The 22,669-nt window shown below is 39.9% G+C and overlaps 2 protein-coding genes and 1 long non-coding RNA gene across 17 annotated transcripts in view; 2 read left to right on the top strand and 1 right to left on the bottom strand.

Moving 5' to 3' along the window:
- TFB1M (transcription factor B1, mitochondrial) overlaps positions 1–4,733 on the top strand; it is a 28,344-nt gene extending 23,611 nt beyond the window's left edge. For 9 of the 11 annotated variants that reach the window (XM_082306999.1, XM_082307001.1, XM_082307000.1 and 6 more), the window contains 2 exons: positions 1,651–1,778; positions 4,461–4,733. In XM_082306999.1, coding sequence (XP_082163125.1) covers positions 1,651–1,778; positions 4,461–4,722 — 390 coding nt within the window. In that variant the 3' untranslated portion in view covers positions 4,723–4,733. Of the gene's footprint in view, positions 1–1,650; positions 1,779–4,460 lie in introns of those variants that run through there. The other 2 variants (XM_082306997.1, XR_014227676.1) reach the window with 2 other exon arrangements.
- Positions 4,734–5,972: 1,239 nt separating this feature from the next.
- Positions 5,973–22,669, bottom strand: part of TIAM2 (TIAM Rac1 associated GEF 2) — a 175,703-nt gene continuing 159,006 nt past the window's right edge. For all 5 annotated transcript variants that reach the window (XM_082306988.1, XM_082306987.1, XM_082306989.1 and 2 more), the window contains 12 exons: positions 17,983–18,162; positions 16,394–16,462; positions 15,888–16,013; positions 14,512–14,620; positions 13,754–13,933; positions 12,204–12,322; positions 10,946–11,054; positions 10,013–10,071; positions 9,083–9,188; positions 8,219–8,306; positions 7,497–7,651; positions 5,973–6,619 (listed from right to left, as the gene is read on the bottom strand). In XM_082306988.1, the coding sequence (XP_082163114.1) occupies positions 5,976–6,619; positions 7,497–7,651; positions 8,219–8,306; positions 9,083–9,188; positions 10,013–10,071; positions 10,946–11,054; positions 12,204–12,322; positions 13,754–13,933; positions 14,512–14,620; positions 15,888–16,013; positions 16,394–16,462; positions 17,983–18,162 (1,944 nt within the window). In that variant the 3' untranslated portion in view covers positions 5,973–5,975. The remainder of the gene's footprint in view (positions 6,620–7,496; positions 7,652–8,218; positions 8,307–9,082; positions 9,189–10,012; positions 10,072–10,945; positions 11,055–12,203; positions 12,323–13,753; positions 13,934–14,511; positions 14,621–15,887; positions 16,014–16,393; positions 16,463–17,982; positions 18,163–22,669) is intronic.
- LOC309588125 lies at positions 9,987–12,168 on the top strand. Its single transcript, XR_014227677.1, has 3 exons — positions 9,987–10,350; positions 10,827–10,904; positions 11,640–12,168. It is a non-coding gene; the product is annotated as an uncharacterized lncRNA (long non-coding RNA).

Raw genomic sequence — 22,669 nt, 5'->3', positions numbered from 1 at the left:
ACTTGAGATCAGCAGTGCTAATCCTGGAAACTTGCTGTGCTTTTTTTCATCAGCACCATTAATAAGTATTTTGTTTCCTTTCTCTGGCCGGTATTTTCGTTTGGCTTTGTAAGTTCTGTCTACATGAAAAACTTAGGTGGTTTGAATTCCGTCCTTTCTGTTGGAAGCAAATACAGTACCTCTGCTGGTGAGGCAGCTGTACTGGACGGAGGTACTTCACTGCTGAGCTGCTCCCACTGAAAGCACAACATGGATGCACGGCACCTTTGTGCCAGAAGAGTATGTCCACATCAGAGGTTACTACGATTTAACTGATTTAAAAAAAAAACCACAAACTTACAGCAGTTTTGGTTAGAGCAGTAGAAAAAACCCTCTCTTTTTTTGAAGGTTTTTTGGGTTTTCTCAAACAGTTGTACACTGAGAGTGTGCTTAGAACAGAAGCTGTTCTTTGGTCTGAGTGTATCTTTTATTTCAGTCAGAACGAGCACGTCTTCAGTTTAATGTCACATAGAATCTGTTCTATGAAGGCCAATATTGACTTTCAGACCTTTTAAAAAGATGGATGATTGTCCATCATATTAGCAGATTTTTTTAATAAGAGACTGAGTATTTTTAAAAGCCTGGCACTTAAAAATTTTGTTGTCATTCAGCACCAGTACTTGTACAAACTGTACAAATTTTCAATGTGTACCTCCACAGAAATTGTTCATTTTTATTGCTGTTAATATCTAGTTTGGAAGATGAACTACTTTATTCGATGTTGTGCGGAATGGGATTTTTAGCCCAGCCTGTATTTTGTAATACAGAAGTCTGAATTCAGGGCATTTCTGTATAATACGGTATATCTGTAATTGTGTGACATATTTTATGTGTTTTATATGTATATATGTGTACATTGAAGGAATGATGTTACTTCATTGTTTTCAGACACAGCGAAAGTGACTGTTCTGAGAGCCAAGCTGATTTTAGAGCCATAAAAGAATAAAAGAAGCTTGAAAGAGAGCTGTGTAAAAGCATTCAAATGTAATTTTGGATGAACTGTGATACACAGTGTAAATACAGAGTTGTATGGTCATTTAAACTGAATGCAAACTTATTTCTACCTACCATTTATTTAAATAGACTAGAGTTTTAAAATCTTAATATGTTGAAAAGTAAATCCTTCACTTACATTTTAGAAAAGCCCTAGAGCAACAGAAAACATGCAGGGAATGGCTTTGATTTCTAATTATAATACCAATTTTCTCTGGCTGCCCTTCAGCCTGTATATTGAATATTTCTAATTTGTGTATCATGTCAGAATTGTCTGGTGGAAGGATCTGAAGCAAGAAGTGCTAATTGCTTCACAGATTACATGGAAGTTGTTCTAGATGGAGGAAGTGTCTGGGGGAAAAAAGTACTAAGTTGTAATGGCGTGTGAACTAATTGGAAATATGTAGATAACTAAGACAAAAATTCTGCAGGGCCTTGAAAGTTAAGCCCAATCTTTATGTTCCGATGCTATGACATTAGTCACTGCACAGCTATGGTACCCGTCACAATAATGTCTTCCTATGTTCCGCCTGTTTCCTGATGTCTAACCGGTTAATGTGGAAACAATGTGTCTCGGAGGAATATATCTGATCAAATTTATCTTTCTTTTTCTTATAGGTGGATGTGGCTGTGGTGCATTTCACTCCATTGGTGCAACCAAAGATACAGCAGCCGTTCGAGCTAGTAGAAAAAGTGGTTCGAAGTGTTTTTCAGTTTAGAAGAAAATACTGCTTTCGTGGAATCGAGTAAGGATCTTTAACGATGAATTCTCAGATACTGTTTTTGTAAATGTGTCAGCTACTAAATGAGTTGAGAAACACTTGTAGCTATGCATTTGATTTTATTCATCCCTTTTAAAATTTGTCATTATAGTTCATCAGATCTTTCCAGTTCAGAATGGTTTCTGGAGACAAAACCATGAGATGACTCTTTCTGCTGTAATTATATAATAATTACAGTGCATTTTTGTTAGAGCAGTTGAAGCTGTTACAATTACTAGGATAAATTGGTGATCTTTTCCATAGTTTGTCTGTCTCAGAAACAAGAATAAAGCACCAGCCACAAAAATTATAACATTTGCTGGTTGAGTTAAAAAAATGAAAGTCTCAAATTCAGAACCAAAGATGGCCACGTGAGGAGGGAGAACATCATCTGTGGGAAATCTTACTTATTTGGCGATAATGTCAGAAGGTCAAATTCTTGTTTCTGTGTTTGCCCTTTTATGGAGTTCTTACTGACTTTAAAAATCCCCACGTCTTACTGAGGGAATTTATTAGGTTCTCTAACTGGTGCGAGAAACCTGCAGTCTTTTCACCAAGGATCCTGTTTTAACTTGAGCACAGCCACGTGTCTGACTTGGTGTGGGGAAAAGCCAGCATTCGGCGTTGCAGGCCGTGTGACAGGGCTGCTGTCAGGACTAGAGGCATGCTGCTGCGGCTTGGGCATGGTTTTGGCCCTGATGCAGTCTAGAATTAGGGTAGATGCCACCTGACTGAACTGCAAGCCTTATATGTCACTATTTTAAAGGTGAACATAGAATTTTTGCCTCTAGTTCTGTTGTTTGGGTTTTTTTTGCTTGAGGCAGTGAATGCCATTGATGTCTGGGATGCAGACATTGGATCTAAAACGAGTACGGATTTGCCTGTGTAAAGGTTTGAGTATGCATTTGGAGGTGGTTAGAAAATGAGGTATCGGAACTCTAGATCGATTTGCATTTGATTTACAGGGTGGTGTGTTTTGGTTTTTTTTGTGGAAGAATGGTTTCAATTGACAATGTAAGCAGAAGGCATGTGCAATCAGCGTATCTATGTTGTTATGTAGAATATTTTTGCCAAAGTTTAAAAAATACCCAACTATTGTGTAATCTCAAGTTGCTAATAACTGCTCTGCATTCTTTTGAGGCAAGGAGGGGGAATCTGAACTTTTGCACGTCACGTATCCCCTAGCAGCTTATCATACTTTAGCCCTAGTGTGCAGCTAAGAAACACAATCCTCTTATTCTTTAGCTGACCTGAAAAAAATAGCAAATTTTGGTGTATAATAAAGCTATTAAGTTCATTGTAAGGTATCTAGCTATCTATCACATATACTGTATGAAAACAAGGTAATAGAATCAGTTTACGTGATATATATATATATATCAGTCTACATATTAAGCCCATGAAGAAAAATATTGTGGTTTGAGTTACTGTTCATGGACATTTATAAGATGGTTCAGTCTGTCTATAAAAGGTGATTAAACATTTTTGGCTCCAGGTACATCTTTTAAGTACCAAAGCAAAGGAGAGAATAACTTAAGGAGGGAAACCAAAATAAGCGTTGATCCATTTTAAGCTTGCTGAAGTAAAACAGGGACGTTTTTGACCAAGGCCTTGAGTAGCAGTACTTTAAACCAGGTTGTTCCCAGAAGTTCCATCCTCCTCTTGTCATTTTAAACCCTTTCTTAGCTTTGTATTCTGTCTGCCCACCAAGAGCCAACTGTCACCTACTTACACAAAGCCTTTTGGCTAGCTTGTCAGCCAACCTGCAAAACACAGCTGGGCGTGGGGGGGAGTTCCTGTGTGAGATGCACAGGGTTTTTAGGTCTCATGTATGTATGACGGAGGCAGATCAATTGAAAATGGAGACGTGCACATCTACCATGTGCAAATTTACTGCCTTCCTGACCCGTCGTAGACTGAGAACTACTGCTAATAAGAGCTAGTCCTTTCAATAGTTTGCACTTTGTAGTATGCATTTTTGCGAGACGTTAAAAATCACGTGAGCTGATGCTATTCGTAAAAATTTGGGGAACTTGTGAGAGCGAGGTGCTAACGCACCTGGCCACAGAGTAAATGAACTGATATGACTCTCTATGAACAGTGACAGAGCTGAAAACAAAACCTAGGACTCCTGGCACATTCTCCAAGTTCTAAATATTAAAAAGTGAATGATAATTAAATACTCCTTTCCTCCTTCTTGGCTCTTTTTCTGGCATTGGAATTACGGTATTAATGAGAAGTGATCACAATATCTTTCCCATCGGAATGAAACACTTGGCCTGAAGGAAAGTCAGTCATATGGTTTGCATCTGATCTGTTTTGCACAGTTTAATCTGTTGTTGCTCTCTAAATAAGAGGGCTCTGTGACTGTATCCATACCCAAAGCTCTTTTTAATGTTAGCAAACATGAACATAAATGCATGTGTTTAATGTACAATGTATGTATATGCTTTCCTATGTTGTCATAATTTGCATTTTCAGAAAAAGGGCCCTTAGATGTTTCCATTTGCTTAGATAATATTAAGAGTGCCAGAGCTAAAATAATGACATACTTAATAGTAAACCTATATTAAGTAAATTCCGGAGAGGATCCTGTTACTCTTCAGGGAAAGTGAATTGACTGTCTGAATTGTTTTAATTCGTTTGTCTTCTCCTCACACCTTTTAGGACCTTGTTTCCTGAAAGTGGACGTTTGAAAAGAACAGAACAGCTGATGATGACAGCAAATGTTGATCCAACTCTGCGTCCTTTTCAGCTCTCCATGTCACAGTTTAGAAATCTGTGCAATACTTACAGGAAAATGTGCGATGAAGACCCAAGCCTTTTCCCCTACAATTACAGAGAAGAGCTAAAGCAAAAGAAGACGATGAGGAATTTACTTAAACCTACCAGTCAGTCCGAACAGACTGAAGAGGAAAATCAGCTGTAACAGCTCTAATTGCAGCAGACTGATTTTTTTTTTTTTTTATTAGTTGTTAACTCCTTGATCTAGAGGTGTTGATGCAGTAAGAGGAGGCTTATATATTCCTACATCTGTGCAGATGTGGAAGAACTACTTTTGAGAAAGTGGTGGAGAGAGAGGGCTTTCCCATTTTATTTATTCATTCCATTCAGCTGCAGACAAAAGTGAAAAGAGAGTCCAGTTACAAGGTGCCCACAGATTCTTTTTACCTCAGGGGAATGGCTAGAACACATACCAAGAACAAGGTATGCTGTGAGACATGTAATACTTCTGAAATAATTGAGTTTTGTATGAATGAAAGTGCATTATTGAAACGGAAGAAAAAATACTTTTCATACTTCAGCATGTAAGATGGTGTTGGGGTTTTTGTGCTCTTTTTATCCTGGAACATCCTACTGTGCACAGTAATTTAAAACACAAAAGCCAAAACTCTTGTATTAATATACTCAAGTGACTGGCTTAAAGGAGGATAAAGTGCACAGATTGCCTCAAGGTTTCCTAATACTCTTTTCATTTATGCAAAAGCAAAAAATTGGGGATTTAAAGCTCCAGCTAGAGAAAAGCAGCATGATAAAAAGTAGAAAACATGGCTAAGTACAATACTTATTTGTCTTTTACTGTACAGGCTGGTAGAGAAAATAAAAAATACAGTCAAATAAAAGATTACAGGCCAAGCTTTGTTTTTGTATTTACACATATGTATAAAGTATAAACAGCATCCTGAAACTTACAAAAATGAAATTTCTGCACTGTTGTGCACTAAAACACATTAAAATAACTTAATTCTGCTTTAAATAAAGCAAAAATGAAAACCAAAGAAATAAAATGCCCAAGGTATTGAAAAATTCATTTTGCAATGCTACGTTCCATTGTAATCCCCTCTGCCACTCACTAGCACCTTTTCCACATCATTACTTAAAATACTAATGAGGCCATCCTTCCCTTCCCCTCCCTAAGAACGCTGCGTCACCTTAATAATTGCTTGACAAGGATGAACTAATTTACAGACCTTGGCCAACTTAATCTATTTTTGATCCACAATAAATTAAAATAACTTAAGAATCCTTTACAGCTGTTTTTGTGGAAAAAATGTATTAGTGCACAAAATCAGATAGTAGTTTTCCTGCAGCTTCCATGAATTGACTAGTTTTAAAGCAAAATAAGTTTGTTGAATTTTATGTGGACTTCAAAAGAATATTTTAAATATAGTGCTTAGAAAGCTAGGATTTCCCATGCCTCTCCACAGCTTCATAAAAACAGTCCTCGTTAACTACAGATGTTAAACTCTGGACGCTAAATTCTCTCTCTAAAATTGAGTTCAGATCCAGGTTTGCAGCGTCAGAGTGACTGTCAAGGGACTGGTGACGTTCTTGCATTGCCATTAGAGTTCCTCTGTTACGCTTTGTGCTGTTTACTTTTCTCTTCACCGGGCAGAAGTGGCCACGCACCAGCTTTGGATGCTCTCCTGTCTGGAAGCCATCTCCTTCCTCATTTTCAGCAGCCTGATCCCGTTCAGAGTCAGTACTCGGTTCCTCTGAAATCTTCAGCCGTTGGAACTGTATTTCAATGTCTTTTGTAGGGCTGCCCTTCTTGAGGCTCCGATAGTCCTCGTCGTCATCATCATCACTGAGAATATCAGATTCTTTGACAAGAACATTAGAAAAGTCGGATGCACAGCTCTGTACGTGTTTATCGGGAGATGAATTTTTGGGCTCCTGTATGCTCTCGGCGGTGTGGCAGCTGCTGCTCTGAGTGCTGCTGCTCAGGCTGCACTCATCGGAGTCCTGGAAGGTGCCTTTCCCCGGGTCACCGTTCCACTCGCTGCTGGAAGAATTCTTCAGCACCTTCAAGGACCTCGTGGAAGCTGTGCAGAGGAAAAAGGCCGTTTTATTTTTTCAGCAAAACACCAGCTGGTTATACCGTCTGTCTCAATAGCCCGCTTGTAATTACAGCGTACGTAGTCTCATTTGATCATCAGCCCAGGTCAGATGTGTCAGCGTTCTGATACCAACAGTGCGTCCCATGTCAGAGTTTTCTTTCTACCTACCCTAGGGCTATATGCTTGCCTTCATGTGTAATATATACAAAATCCTCCAAAAATTGTAGTAATGATTTACACGTGTCCGCAGGAAAGCACGACTGATTCAGGCACCTCAAGCACTGGAGGGCCAGGCTGTAGGCGGGAGTTGAACTGTCCCAGTTCCTGTGATGTTAAGGGGATTTTACAGATAACTGATCAGATGGAGAACTTGAAATACTAGTAGCTACTCATTTAACTAAAATGTCTGAAGCCTGTACTTAATTAGGGTATCTGTTGGGATGCAGATTTAGCGCACTGAAAGAAGCAAGACCCCTGCCTTTTGCCAGTTGTTTTAGCTTTAAATGTTATCAGGGCTGAGTTACTAAAGGGAACCAGAGGAAAGAACACGAATACTGCATGCCAAAGGGAGTCTGTTCCTTCCCAGCAAAATTAATTTGGGCCTTATCAAGCCTTCCCTTAAGAGAGCTAATGACACATCAAATGTGAGAATACAGTGTGGGGGGACGGCAAGCTTGCTTATCTCCTCTAGCCCTTGTCATGCACTGAGTTGTGGAGAAACTCTACCACCTCCCCAGCCCAAAAAAGAAATGGGATTTGTGGGTCTGGCACATGACACACTACAGTCATGATAGTAATTGCAAGCCCTCTGCCAGCGCTGGAGTCCAGACTCCATTGTTCACTTTGAGAATGTGTTTCTTACCCAATTTGGCTGTTGCAGGCACACGGTTCTTGAGTGGGACAAGGCGATCTTTACATGTTCTCTCCAGTGGTAGCTCACATCTTATGTGACGTCTGAAATTCTCCCGCAAAATGGAACGGATCACCTTCACGATGTTAGTCTTGTTCTCGCAGTCACTGCAAGTTTAAGAAAGCAGATAACTGAATTATCACCTCTGAAGAAAGACACTATTGGGATAAAATCTGGCCCGCTCCCTTCTGCTGATGTGCTTTAGTGCAGTGGGTTTTTTTCAGTAGGTTGCTTTAGTGGTGGTTTTGCAGCTAACATCTTTATGTGGTGTTGGGCATTTCACGCACTTTGTGTTTTGAGATCTTGGGTTACTTCCCCTTAGAAAAACAGCCTGAAAGATAATTTCTGTACCAAGGGATCACCCCTTAAGTGGTCTTTATCGGAAGGTAATTTCTGCTCACTGAGAGTCTGATAAAATCAGTTACTTTGCCAACATCGTACCAGAACTTATGATCATACGTCTGTGCAGATTTCTGACGTTGGATCACTGTGCCAAATTCCCTCCCATTTCAAGTTGTTATACTTTATGCAGTTAAACACTGGCCGAGTGCCTGGATTCAAAGAGTGAGAGCCGCATTGGAAGTGCTGATGCAAAGGTCACACAGGGGAAAATCTTTTATTTTTTTAATTCCATTAATGTGCTTTGTCAAGTACAACCTCCGTGTAAAGCTTACCTGCTGCACAACTGAAAAATTGTTTCTGGCCTGCCTTCTAGTTCTGACTTTGTGTGAATCAATTCCCAGATACAGCTGTTCTCTGTTCCTGTGCATGGAAGAAAACGTTACTTTTGTATACATTTCACAAAACCTTCGGCATGAAAAAGAACAGTGTAGAGCTCCTCTTCTCCTGAAGACAGTGTTTACATAGCAATGGGGGGATCCACAGAAGATCTCACCCGAGATGGCACCCGAGGGAAAGTCCCCTGAACTCTCCTGTTGTAGCAGCCCAGTGCTGCCTTTGATGCCTGCCCTTCTCTCTTGGAGAGTTGCTTTCCCCCTTTCTTGCTGCCTCCCGCTGCCTCCCAGCCTTCGAAGGCCTTCTCCCAGGCGTGCAAAGCATTTGCTCTAAACACCTAGTGACGCTTTACCGTGTTTATGGACCTGGATAGGATCATCAAGATCAACTCAAGGGGAAACGGAAAACACAGCCCTCTGCTACCACAAATGACACAGTCGGCTTTCTCGCATTTGAAAAAAAAGCGAGGGTCAGCAGACACACAGCATAAGGGCATCAGCAGGACGTCAGCCAGGGTAAATCAGCTTCCTGTTCATGACGTCTTTTCATTGGGGATTTCCAGTCTGTCATCCCTTCACATCATGTTGCATCTTACTGAACTCATGGAAGAAGCCAACATACCAAATGAATTAAAGTCTGTTAATGTATCAAGCCCGTACCCCCTGAGTGTAAAGACAACAGCAGATACTATTTTCTCTACACCTGCCTGTTTCCAGAGGCTCCAGAAAGACATATGGAAGAAGCAATATTACAGAATCCCAGGAAAGCATTCAGTCCTAAAGTATTCAGTGGAAGGGAGTTACCTGCTGTGTTCCCCAGTCGAACTTGAAGAGCAGATAAAGGAATCAGCCAACGAAATTTAAATGGATCCAAGTCACCATAATTATGTGCAGCACGAACATTAGTAGGCTGCAAAAAGAAACACAACAAGGGTTATTTCTAAGAAGTAAAAAAAGTGGGGTTTTTTTGTGTTACTCTTAGAAGACCTGCCTCTGAAGAGAAACTAAACTCATTAGACTTTTTCCTTCAGTACTCTAATATGTGCTTGTAAATGTAGTTGAAATGGTGATAGACACAACCTTTGGAATTTGTAATTGCTTCAACTTTTAAAAGCATTTCTTTTTAATGGATAAAAATAATACTTTGCATATAAGTACTACTAGGGAACAAGTTTCCCATGAAGGAACACGCAGACTGTTGATTAGCAGAATACATTAATCATGTACTTGCTGCTGCTACTTTAGAGCCCCTCCATCTGTTAGGATAAGCATGGTGCAGTACCTCACCACCGGTACTCGGGATATACAACTTGCTACTTGAGTTCAGCATTCCAGTTTTGTAAATGGGGACAGAGGAGGTTATGTTTATAATGTCCCTTGTCCTTTCCTTGCAGGGTGGTCAAGGGTCTATACACAGGTCTTTAACCTACACACGACGTTAAGGTAGGCCATCATAAATGCCATCTGGAAGAATTAATAATTCCCACATGGCAACATTTCATGTTCCACCTGATGGAACTAACACGGGGCTCGCACAGAGAAGATGCTGCTGCTTACTAACAAAAAATATGTATTGCTACACAGATACTGAGCATTTGTTTTAGCTGTGATAGCTAGAATTCCAGCCTAGTGAGGGAAGGTGGCATTTCAGCGCAGTCACTCCCCCTTCAACACCGGTATGGTCCATCTCACACTGCAATGCGATCTCACCGCCTCCACTGATACCAGACTTACCATTTTCTTTTTCAGTTTGTAGTTCTCCTTATACACCAGTATTACTGCCCTCTTAAAAACTAAAAAGGAAGGGAAAAAAGGAAAACTGTTAATTACAGGTGTAATATTCAATGAAAATATTATCTTGGAAAAGCTGATGATGGTAGTCACAGGAATGTGAAAGATGAGATAGGCACACTGACTGAAAAGCACCTGCTCTGTATTAAGACGACAACTGGGTTTTTCATCCTACACTTGTTCATGCAATGGCAGTATTTTTTCCTCAGGTTTTGTTCTGAACATTTAGGATGACGCCATTCTGCACCTTTATTCTGAAACTACCAGCAGCCTGTCTCCTGGTATGTGAAGCAGTCTTCACACAAACTATTACAGCAGATGTAGGTTAGATGTAAAGGTTCAGATTTTCTTTTTGTAATTGGTGGATGTTTTCAACTGAAGGACCTAGAGCAAGAGAGGGCTGTGAAAAAGGACACTAAGTCTGTTCTCTGTTCTAAGTATGCTTTCATTTCCACATTCATTTCTCAGGTTAAAATAATCTGGGTGGGGATTTCAATGCAGTAGCTGTAAAGCAGAGGTTAGCCTAAATTCCCAAGAGTAGAATAAATCACCATTTTCCTACCAGCCTCCTTTGAAGGCTTGGTTTAGCAGATTGTTCGAAAGAGAATATCTTCTCTTGAAAATCCCTAATTTCCATAGTTTACATACAGGCGGGAGAGCAGCTGAGGTTGGCTCACAGAGCAAACAGCAACAGCAAACAAACAAATGGAAACTTTTCACTTCTCATATTATGAAATGTAAATATGTATTTTTTCAGATGTAAGTCTACCCTAGATGTCACGTGGCTACAGGGAAAGGAGATGGTGGCTTTCATCTTCTGAGAAGACTTAATGTGGTAATCTTCAGATTTGATCACTTTAGATTTAGATCACTTACCAAACACTGTAAGTTCAAGGTCTTTTCTTGCTTTGCCCAGTGATGGGAAAGGATTCAGCCAGGAAACCGTAGAGTGCATCAGAAGTTCTCCCATTGAAAGCTCTGTCACCTGTATTAAATTATAACAATAGATAATATAAATAAATAGTATAAATATATACATCAGTGCTGTGATCCACATATGCGAGTAAAACGTTAATGAGCACACATCAATAACTTCAAGGATCTACATTTTCTGTATTTACTGTATGTACAGAACAGCAGGAAAAGTGTGAGTAATCCCCTTTTTAAAATAAGTAACTATAAAAAGTAATAGCCCCTAAGTTATGGAAGCTGGACAGAAGTTCTTACTATTAATAACTTAGAAGAATATTAAGTTGATCTGATGATCTGTCACTTACATATAGCCAGTTGTGAACTGGCTGATTTATTAGCTGTAAGTATCTTTAATTTCTATAGAGTAATTAGTATTAATGACACTGCCAATGGCAGAATTAATGGAGGTCTTGTACTCTGAGGCTGCTTTCTTCTGTGGGACACAACGTAACACTGTGAAGAATCTCCCAGGCTGTCAAGTTTTGTTTCCCCATAAATGAAGGGAAACCAGGTAGCCAACGGGGGCGATTTGGCTTTTACTAGGAGGAAATAAAACAACCCAGACAGCATTTCTCATATCTGATCTTCACCTTTACAGATTTGATCTGCTCAGTAATCGTTTGATGTAAATAGCTACGTTGAGACCTTGCTGCCCCAGTTCTGGGAGATGCGCGCACACAGTCTAACTAACTAATGGGTTCTGCTCTGACAAATACCCATGGATGCTTCAGCACTGGAAGCGTAGAGAATGAGAATAACAGACCTTAATGTGAAATCCCTCAAACTGCTATTTTCATTTATACGGGTGAAAAAATATCTTAAGAACTCTATAGCATAAAATCTGAATGCCTTGGGGCATGGATAATCTCTGCAGCATTTGAGAAGAGGAACATTTTTCCTGCTGAGAATTATGTCTACTCCTGCTTGCAATTCCTGTCAGTCCAGAAGGCGGCTCTGGCAGCTGTCTGAAAATTTTACCGTAACCTACTGACAAAAAGAAACTTTACAGGCAGATAGGAAACAGAAGTCAAAATATTAAAGGAGAATGGAGGAAGCCCAGCACAAATAAGTTCCCAAAACTACCCCAGGAAGAGATAAAACACCCAATGGCAAGTGGGATAATGCTTCAGGAGTGAATAAAACGTGTTGTTCCTTCTCTTACCTCCTTCTCTGTTCCACTTTGATCTGCAACCAGTTGGTCAAATACAGCGCCATAATCTTCATATATCTTCTGCATCTCGTTGATGTGACTTGCTACTTTTTCCATTGCCTTCAGCGCTTCTGTAAGGTTTAAAAATTTCATAGACAGCTATGTAATTTGATTGTATTTTCTAAACATGACATTTTCTATTGAATTCCACTTGACGCAGGCAAAATGATGCAGTGTTCCCAAGGTTTGCTGAGCAGAATTCTAGCTTTATATCAGTGCTTTCTCATAGCAACAGTAGAAGGTATGCTTCCTAATCAGAGTAAGTGAACAATGCTTGTCTGCTGTCTTAAGTGCTGGAAAAGGCTGCAATAAGCATTCCAGTGATAAGCCCCCAGATGTATGAATATTCCTATCAACATGATAGTAAACGCGGTTAGGTTTTGCATCTTGTATATATAGGGCCACTAGGATCTCTAGAGTAATCTACACCGATACTAGGATAAGTCATCTGATGAGATTTAATAGAAACAAATTGCATTTGGCTCGCCACAGAAGAGACAAAGAAATACAGCGCTAGGTTGTACAAGTTCCTCATGGATTGTATCCATGAAATTAAATGCTGGTGGCCAGGTTTTGTTTACATCGTGTTTTCTAAGCAAGAATGACGCTTCATTAGATTTCATTAGACTTTTGTGTTAATTCAGAAAGGAGCTGGAGAAGGGCACTTAGTCTCTCCAGTCCTGCCAGCTCTTAACGGTGCAGCCTTTTATAAGTTTGGCATCCATCCTGACCTGCAAGTAAGTCACCCCCAGCTTGGTTGCATGGGCAAGGGCAAATATTAGAAGCTCCCTTTGAAGTCAGTAACAGCCTCATGACTTTTTGCTGACAATGTATTTTGCCTGAATCTATTTTGTTAAAATGACAATCATTCCATAAAATAAATATCTAGACTGTCATCCACCAGGTGCTGACAGACCTGAACTGGAATTTGCTAGCGTGATGTCCCAAGTATCTGAGCCTAGAAAAGCAATCAACAGCCTAGAAAGCAATCAACTCTAATATATGTTAGACAGACAAGTCTTTCTACATGGGAAGACTGCAAAGCTTTCACACAGATCTCTTCTACGCAAGCAAAAGTCCCATCCAAACCTCAAACAACTAAAATTTCCTTCTGTGGTGTTCTTGAACTTTGACACATTGCAAGAACTGAGTAATAACCACAAGATGGAGCTTTGGTCAGTGTTTCCCAAGTGGAGGAAAAAAACCGCAACACTATGACCTGACATGCTCCTGTGCAAGAATTGAAGAGAAAGACCCCAGTCCTATTTGCCATGGCAAATCCTGGGTATATCTACTTCTCCAAGGGACTTGGACATACCAAGTAGGACTTTTTGCTAAAAGCACGAAAAAGCTACTTATTCTTTCTAAGGAGACGGAGGGAATTCTCTCTAGGTTTTGACAAGTTCTGTGCTATCTACCAGAATGGCTGCCTGCAGCTTCAGAAAGGGCTGGAAATAAAACTTAACTCGTATTCATTCCTGTAGAAGAAAGGAAGAAGTTACCTGTCAAATGATAGTGCTCCTCGCTCTCGTTGTCTGTCAGAGACACCAGCTCTTTTAAAAGCAGAGGATACTTCAGCACTCTCTGAACAGGCTTTATGAGATACGACTCCAGTGTAGAAGAGTGTTGCTTTGTGGGATTCCGAGCATCCAGAAAGGCCTTAAAGGCACTATCTGTTTTGGCTAGATGTAAATGAAAGAGTTGGTCAGTTGAACATGGAAGTTACAGAACCTACAATAATTTGAAAGCACAGAATTGCAACTTGTAACCAGCACCAAAAGCCTCACCCTTTTCAACTGATGGTTTATAAAGTAGTTTACACTATCAGTTTCATAATCATTTCCTGCATTAAATAACATACATAAGGGCTAAGAGAGCAATTATATCAAGGTGAGATTATTCGTCAATGTGGGTTTTCCACTGCAGTGCAGTGGATGGCAGAAGAAGTCATTCCTAACTTACTCTACCATTTGTTCCTGCTTTTTTGAGTATGAGCTGGATCTGCAGATGGCACAAACTTGTGCAAGATGTTTCTGTAGCTATTCAGGCTGCTGCCTGGATGTTACAAAAGGAATCTTATCCCTTCAGTTCTATACCATACTTCAGCAGAACCGCAGATTTTAGCTATTCCTATTGAAAGATAGCCGATTAGTCCTTGCTTTGTACCCATATTCTCTGCAAGTTGATGAGATTTGTTCGGGTAGTTCACTGCAGTTTAAATTCATGCAAATGAATTACAATAATGAAGACAATAAATTACCTCTCTCGAGAACTTTCTGAACTTTGATGTGGTTTGCACAGAAGCCACTGTACAGTTTAAAGTGGTCAGCATAATACAGAAAGGAGCCTCCGAGGGAAAACAGCAATTTCTGAAATCAACACAATCAAAATATTAATTCATTACTAGAATCCTAAATAAATGTTCATGCACATAACACAGAGGCTCAACAGTGTGATTATCTGCTATCTTTCTATACATATCCTATATTTTTTATGTATATATATATACATAAATAATATATATATATATAAATAAATATATATATATATATATAAAAAACATGAATATACTACTAGTAGTAGCTCTGTCATGTTTCTCTATTTCTCTGGGTGTAGAGTTCAGCCTATTTAGGCAAAGCCTGCAATTTTATCTGTTCTCCCTGAGCAGGTAACACCACTACAGCCATTCTGTCTTACTGTATCTTCCAGGCAGCACAGGAACCAAAATCAACAGACATGTAACAGGGTGTGTTGTGCTGGGAAAAAACATGAGCAATAGGAAGCAAGGCATAAAAGTGCCAAAGCCAGAAGGGACAGTGTAAAACAAACACAAAGGATTGCTTTCCAACTGTTTTCCTTCTTTCAGGCAGGTGGTAATTACAGGGCACCTCTGATGTTCTTGGATGAAGGGGTGGTTGGGAAGATGTGGGAGGGACTGAATCACGAGGGAGATGTTTTTAGAAATATGCTTCCCAAAGCAAAGCAAAGAAAGAGGAGTAGTGAGGGAGGAGGAGGGGGAGGCGGAGGAGGCGAAGGAGGAGGAGGAGAGCAGCCCTCTCCCCTCTTTTTAATCACTGTTTGCTCCATGAAAGGCAGCAAGTCTCCGGGAGACCTGCCAGCAGTCTCGCCTGGTCCTGTGACAGTCTGCTCCATCCCCAGGGAACCTAATTCCTCCAGTTGGGGCAAGTACCAGGTGGTGCCACTGTGACACAGTCTGCAGCCATTTACACTTTGCAGGTCCTCTTCTTGGAGCAACTCAGGCGGCATTTAATGGGAAAAGCTCCCAGTCTGTAGCGGGTGAACTGGGCACAGCGGGGAGGAGCACAAGGCAGGGCAGAATTCAGCAGAGTGACAATAACCTTTCTACAAAGGAGTTCTGCATCATAAGCATCGCTCGTTTATAGCATACTCAAAACCTACTCGGCATCTTCCATGTTGCATCCTCTGCCATGGGAAAGAGGATGATAAAACCGTGAAAAATAGCACTTATCTTTTACTGCTGAATAGGTGTTGTAATCCAAAGTAAAGCTTCAAACATAAAAGCAACCATACGAAACTTAAATATAAGTTCTTAAAGCCAGATTTCCACAAACATTTCCAGGCACACTGCAAGGTATTAAATGACCAAATATTTACCCGGAACTGGGATGGTGTTTCCAGTGTATTAAAATCTGAGGAAGAAGATATTCCATCTTCAAGAGTCTCCAAAAACACCTTCTGGAAATCCAGCATTTCTGGCAGACTGCCAAACAAGGACTCCATCTGTGAAAAACATCAGGCTATGAAGTACATAACTCCATACATCTAACTGTGGTCTTGCGAAAACAGTCCACTAAGGAGATGTGACACACAAAGAGGTTGCAAAGGCTTATGAACATCTTCGTTAATACTTTTCAAACGGGTTTTATAAAAAAATCCTTACAAAAAAATCTAAGATTTCTTAGCAGTTAAGTCAGAAGAACAATTACCCTTTAAAAAAAGAAGTGACGCATGCACCAGACAGAAAGGCACTGACTGGTGTAATTCCTATTGTTATCTTCATTGTTTGCTTTTTCTGTCATGCTCTCAGCAATGAAAAACCCAAGTGCTGAGGTCTTAACCCATGAAAGAAAGAAAAGCACATCTTTCAGTTATTCTCTCACCTCATCCTGGGTAAGGAAGGTTTCATTTTGAAGGGGCTCCAAGTATAGCTCGAAGAGGCAGCTTAAGTCCTGCAAGAAAGACAATTCGTTCACTTTTTATGTAACAGTTCGAAATTGTTCTTTATACGACAACTGTGGGATAGGGGTCATTTTTGCAAATGAACTAGGGGTACAATTCCTTTTCTATAACAAAATCACCTGTGTATTGTTAGCACTAAAGTGATTGTTAAATTAGACACAAATCGATTTCAGCGTAATATTTCTGTTTCATCCTTAAAGCTTTACAACTTGATTATAACAAATTATATTTTAGTATAGCATGAGGAGAAAATGTTACAGATGATGGCTTTCTAAAGAGTCCATGTATATGAACAGCATCAAATGTTTTGCTCATGCATGTTAGATAAGCCATATAAATAGCCACTCATTTAAACATCAGTAGTAATCTTCAGAAAGACACATTTTAAAATCCTATTATTAGGTATGGAAGTGTTCAGTTTTGTTGTCGGGGGGGATGCGATCAAGGGCTTTTGCAGTCACTTCTTCAAAGAATTAGTGCCACTTTTGAAGACTTACTATCCCACACCAAAGCATGACGGCAGGGCTGGGGCCCACTGCAGGGCTCTCCGACCCTGAGAAAAGAAACGGCAGAAATTCTTATGGAGAAGGAATAACGAGCATCTCCTTGAGAACGCCATAACGAGTATGTGCAACCTGCCAGGATTTCCCCTGGTGCAAAATTTCACACATCAGTGACCTCCATGGTCATGCCTTTCTTCAAGTGATTCCTCTATAAGAAACATCAGCTGGACATACATGGGCATCCGTGTTCTGTAAAACTTCCTCAAGCTTTACAGCATATGTCTCTATTAGTGTCTTGGTGGATGTACTAACAACAACAGACTGAAAGCATTTTCTCTTCTTTTCCGTATGCATTATTGCAGCAAGTACTCGTATGTGTAAGTATGGGTTTTGAGATCAAGTAAAGTACATGATTCCTCCTTGCTGAAGGTCAATGAAATCAATGCTTTCATGTTTCTTTTGGCATCCAGTCACATGAATTTGGGGTTTATAAAAAGAAGAGACATATATCTAACAAATTATGGACTAATCAGTCAAAGGAGAAATAACATATGTGTGATGCTACAACCAACTGGAATTGTGCCTTTTAGCTTTGCTGATTCAAAAATAATTATGCACTATTTTCCACAATTAAACTTATTTTTTCTAATTTGTAGGAGAATCTATTCGTCTTCTACCAGATTTATTTTCATTTTGAAAACTACAGAAGCATTCCCTGGAAAACACCAATGTTCAAATATTGCAGGGATCTACTCCCCACAAACTACCACTCTCCAATATAAATATAAATCGACTAGAACTAAAGCTACTAGAACAAATCCTACAGCTTCTGTTACAGGAGCAAGCCCACTGAAAACAACAGAACAATTAGATAAGCGGACTCCGTAGGTTATGGCTCTTGTAGAGGGTTAGTTATGTAAAGTTAAGTATGAAATATGTAAAGACCATGCACAAATCATGGTTAGCTTCAAAAAGAAGGCTGTAGCTAGCCAGATTTTTTTTTTTACCTTGACATAAGATTTCTCAGTGTCCATAAGTTCTTGGATGACTTTCCTCAATCTATCTGCATCGGAAAGGTGGCGAGCCAGTGGCCGTGGAGGTGCATCCTGGTTGTCCTTCTGTCCTTCCATACTGCTTGCCTGGACTTCTTGGAAGTTTCGGCACAATGCGCTGATCTGTTCTGCGCTCTGTTGAATGAGAAGAAGGAGACAAGTGCCAGTGTTTTAGAATACAAGCTGTATGACAATTGTTTTTAAATTCCTCAAATTTTGCTCTTGTTCCAAATTCGGGGGCCAGAGCATGCCATTGATTTTCGTCAAATATGTATCCTGACAGCTTCAATTTATAGCGGATCCAGATCACAGTGGTGAAATGAAATGAAGATTTTCTAGTGATTTTCCGGTGCAAATTATTTTCAGTTTTCAGATACAACCTCGTGGGATGCAAAAGATGAGAGAGCACTCAGATATATCATACACTTTGATTCTTATGACACTAGCATCACAGTTTTCCATCTCTCTTATTTTGCAACACTCACTGCAGCAAAATAGAAAGAATTAATAGCTAAAGATCTTTTAAGCATCCAGAATAACTGTTTTATTTGTCATCTGCTGCCTATATTGTGTTGTGTGTTTTTTTCAAACAATGAGACTTGGAGCTGAGGGTTAGGATTCCAATGTCTTAGGTTGTCAAAAGACGTTTAGATACTTTCTCTCCAAGGAAACAACTATGTATCAAGATTTTTTGCTTTCAAAAATGGTGAATGGAAACGTAAATCTTTGAGATTCTTTAACAGAATGATAAACGAAAAAAACCAGAAAATTTTAAAGCAAAGTAGGAATTGGAGTTGGAACAACAACAGTTAATCTTATAAGGCCAAGATGGAAGAGAATGAGATTTTTCTGACACTATGAAATGGTTGTGCAGTTCACTCTTGCATGACTATCACTAATATCCAAGAGCAACTTTTGCAGGCAATAATCTTTAATGCTTAATTTGAATTCTCTTTCTTATATGACGTTTTCCCGAAAGCTAGACTATCACTACCATTACCCAATTCTACCTCAACAGCTGTTGGTGTCCACATCTTTATACTACGTGAAACAATTCTTCTGCAGCGCTTCTGTCTTTCAGACACTCTCTAAGATACCAAACAGTTGCATATGCTGTACCATATATTATCTTCTATTTAGTGAATGCATTCAAATGAGGACTACATGAATGCTGCCTTATTTCAAGTGGAAGTCTTGTTTCAGTGAAGAAATCAGAACATGAGTGCATTTCAGAACTGTCTTAATCTGTACTAATTTATTCCACACGCTGTTTCAAGTGGTTGTTTTGGATCTCTTGATTCACCATTGATTATCTGTGTAGCTAAGTTCACCAGCATACTAGGGCATGAAATGACCAAATGCAAAAGTTATTCTGAAACTGAACTGAGTTATACAAAGCCTTCTGTAAGGTGGAGGCTAAATGCACTAGCAACATTAAACCTCAGCCATTCATGTGACAAAACACAGGTACATCCCTCACACTTATATGACGGAAATAAATGTTAAAATGTCAAATATTTACCATATAGTCTATATTACTCTGTAGCTTCCCAGCCCCCAGTTTTGAGCAATGCCACCACACTAAAGAAAATTAAGTTACTTTCCTCACTAATATGTGTAACCATCTTCCACAATCCTTTATAATGACAGCTTGCAGGACTATGAAATTTAGATACATTTTATAGTTATAACATTTATTAGGACCCAACAAAATGCAAGGTAAATTGAATGGTGTTTGTTGGAATTACAGCTGCACACTGATGGAATACATTTAAAAATCACAGTCAGTCTGTGCCACAAAAATTAATTGGTGTTTTGGAAATAAATCACAACTCAATTTAGGAAATGGAGGGGGGGGAGGGGGAGGGTGTATTGTAAAACAACTTCTAAATAGCTGAATGCCAAAGTACTTGAGTGTTGTTTTCTTTGTTTCTGATGTCAGAAAGTTTTGTATTTGTATCAGAATGACTCAGATTTTACGCTCTCTACAGCTCAAAGTGCACGTGGGCAGCTTGATTTACATCAACCTGATGCCTGATCAAGGACACCAGATCAAGGATATGAGACAGCTATTGAAAGCGAGTCATAAACATCATCGTCAGGCACAGTTTTACAAGGAGGAGTTGGAGATCCTCTATTCCTCCTCAACCACCTTCGCACATAGGGCAGGCAGACTGGAGAACGTGCTATGTCCTCCATCCCCTTCAGTTTTGGGGCCAGAGCTGCATCTTCCATCAAGAACCACTGGATACGAAAGCATATGGAAACAGATGATGCTCCTCAACATAAATACTATTTGAGCACCTGAGCAACACAATTTTGGTGTCAGAAATTGTTCCGCATAACTGGTCCAGGCCCAAGGCACAGGATTGCTCTAAGGTATCTCTCAGCCATACTGCTGACAAGTAGTGATTTTTATAAACTTTATGTTCCTGAACATGTAAGCACTTTGTGTTTACAAGTCTGGCATTAAAAATATTGCCCTTGTCCTGCAGTGCTGCTTGCAGACTCTGGTCCTTTCCCACAGCTTTGCTGCTCTCTGTCCTTCCCTTTATGGGAGACTTTCAGACTGTGCAACATCCAGACCTGATTCTCACTCTGTGTCCACTGTGGGATTTACTTTTGGGTCAAAGCAAGCATGAAATGCTACTTGGTCACAGGACAGAAGTATTTCACATTCACTCCTACACATTGCACAAACCATAGAAGATGTGGAAACCCATTTTGCCAGTGAAACCACAAAGTGTACGTTAGGTTCTGGACCAAGGGCCCAGTACTCATCATAAACTTCATAACGCATAAATAGAGAGGAATAAAAGCTATTCTTACTTCATATTTCTTCCCAAAACTCCCTTACCACCAAAGTCGGGATCTCCATCTTTTTTCCACACTGCTCTGGATGCTACTTTCTGTCTCCCACACTAAACAATGTCCTGCTCTTTATTACTTTTGCTGCTTAAAATAGGTCTTTTCTAGAAAGGCCCCAGTGACAACCCCTAAGAACATCTCTTTTCTATCTTTTATGTGTGCACAGGAGAGTGCTAGCCTCTGCCCCGTTACTGATTGCAGCTGGGATTTCAATGTCAATGGGCGCTCTGGATATCAAAGCAGAGTTTGGCGGTCCAGTGTCCTTAAACCAAGAAGTCTCAAGAGAAGCCCCAAGTTGATACTACATACGCTCACCGTAACCTTGAATTAAGGTAGGAATTAACCCTGAATTTGCTCTGACAATGACATTGCAACAGCTAACACAGGCAGACTTGACTCTCAGATACATCTGGTAAACTCCTTAAGCACACAGCTTTTATTTGCACAAGGCCAAGACTGACTGTACTTAGCAAATGGTAAAAAAATTATTTATGCCAATCTTTACAGTGTGCAGCTCATCAGAATAAAAACATTTAAGTTGATGAAAAGAAAAGCCCAGATGACTGACTGTGAACAAGGCTGCAAGGGTGCAGAGAAAAGCTGAGGAGAGCATACAGTGGAATCAACTTTCTCCAAAATCCATCACTTGAGCTTATGTATGCTACTCTCAGCAACATTTATAGGAGATTGCAAGCAGCATCAGCTTACCTTTGGCACTGAACAGCAGACAGATGAGGCTAAAAATCCAAAAATTTAGACTTAACAGTGCTAGCTAGATTTGAATATCAGAGTTGAGAAAGACAACTGATGCTTATGAACAGTTAACAGAAAAAACAAATACTTGCATTCCAGGGAGAATGAAGTTAAGTAGCACTGTACTGTTTTATTGGCCATTTTCACAGATTTTCCAACAAAGCTGTGTAAACCCTTCTACAGACCTGGCAGGCAGGGGAAGCAGCATCCTGCCTCATACTCTCTCGGCCTCTAAGAAAACTGAAGGATGTGTGGAAGCAGCCTTGAGAAACTTTTTTTCATCCCTGAATGTTTGCGACTCATTGTCAGGTCCCACATCCTTTTGGAGGGAGTGTTCCCTGAGAGTGAGGATTGCTCACAGTAACCTTAGAAGAGAGAGTTCCAGTCCACATAATTGTCAGCTTGACCCATAGGTGTCAACCACCACAGTGCTGCTCAGCTTGTCAGATGGAGATGAAGCACATCCCATTTTCAATAATACACCTGATGATAAGAAATATTAAAGATTATTCCTTTAAACTGAACAAAAGGATACTCTTACAAGGAACCTCTTACAAATTTTCTTTTGCTCCTTGCAGACAAGCATATCATCATTTGAGGCTGTGCTATCCCCACCAGAGTTAAAAATCTCCATGAAATTAATCGCGGAGAGAGCAGAAGACAATAATCAGCAGTGGTTAAGCATTAGCACAACAATTTCATGGCTACCCTGTGACTTTCTACTGAATGATACTGATTGACCATAAATGTTGCACAAGGTCAATTAGCGTTACGGTGTCTCTGCTCATTGCTGTTTATTTTACCCTCATTTATACACCTCATGTAATCTGTCAGTCGGTTGGGGTTTGTTTGAAAAAGTGATGGAAAGGAATATTTTGAGAAGGCTTAGAAAACTCTACAGCCTAAGAAAGATTCCTTGGGAGGGTTAAAACCATGCATGTCCTTTGATGAGTTTTCAGATTCCTGTACCACTGACCACATTTACGGAGTGATCATCAATCCTTTGAATTCCTTATCCAAA

The sequence above is a fragment of the Platalea leucorodia genome (genome assembly GCF_965183815.1).
Source record: "Platalea leucorodia genome assembly, chromosome: 3".
NCBI lineage: Eukaryota > Metazoa > Chordata > Aves > Pelecaniformes > Threskiornithidae > Platalea > Platalea leucorodia.
Note: the sequence above shows the minus strand (reverse complement) of the source record. Positions and strands in the feature narration are given on the sequence as shown.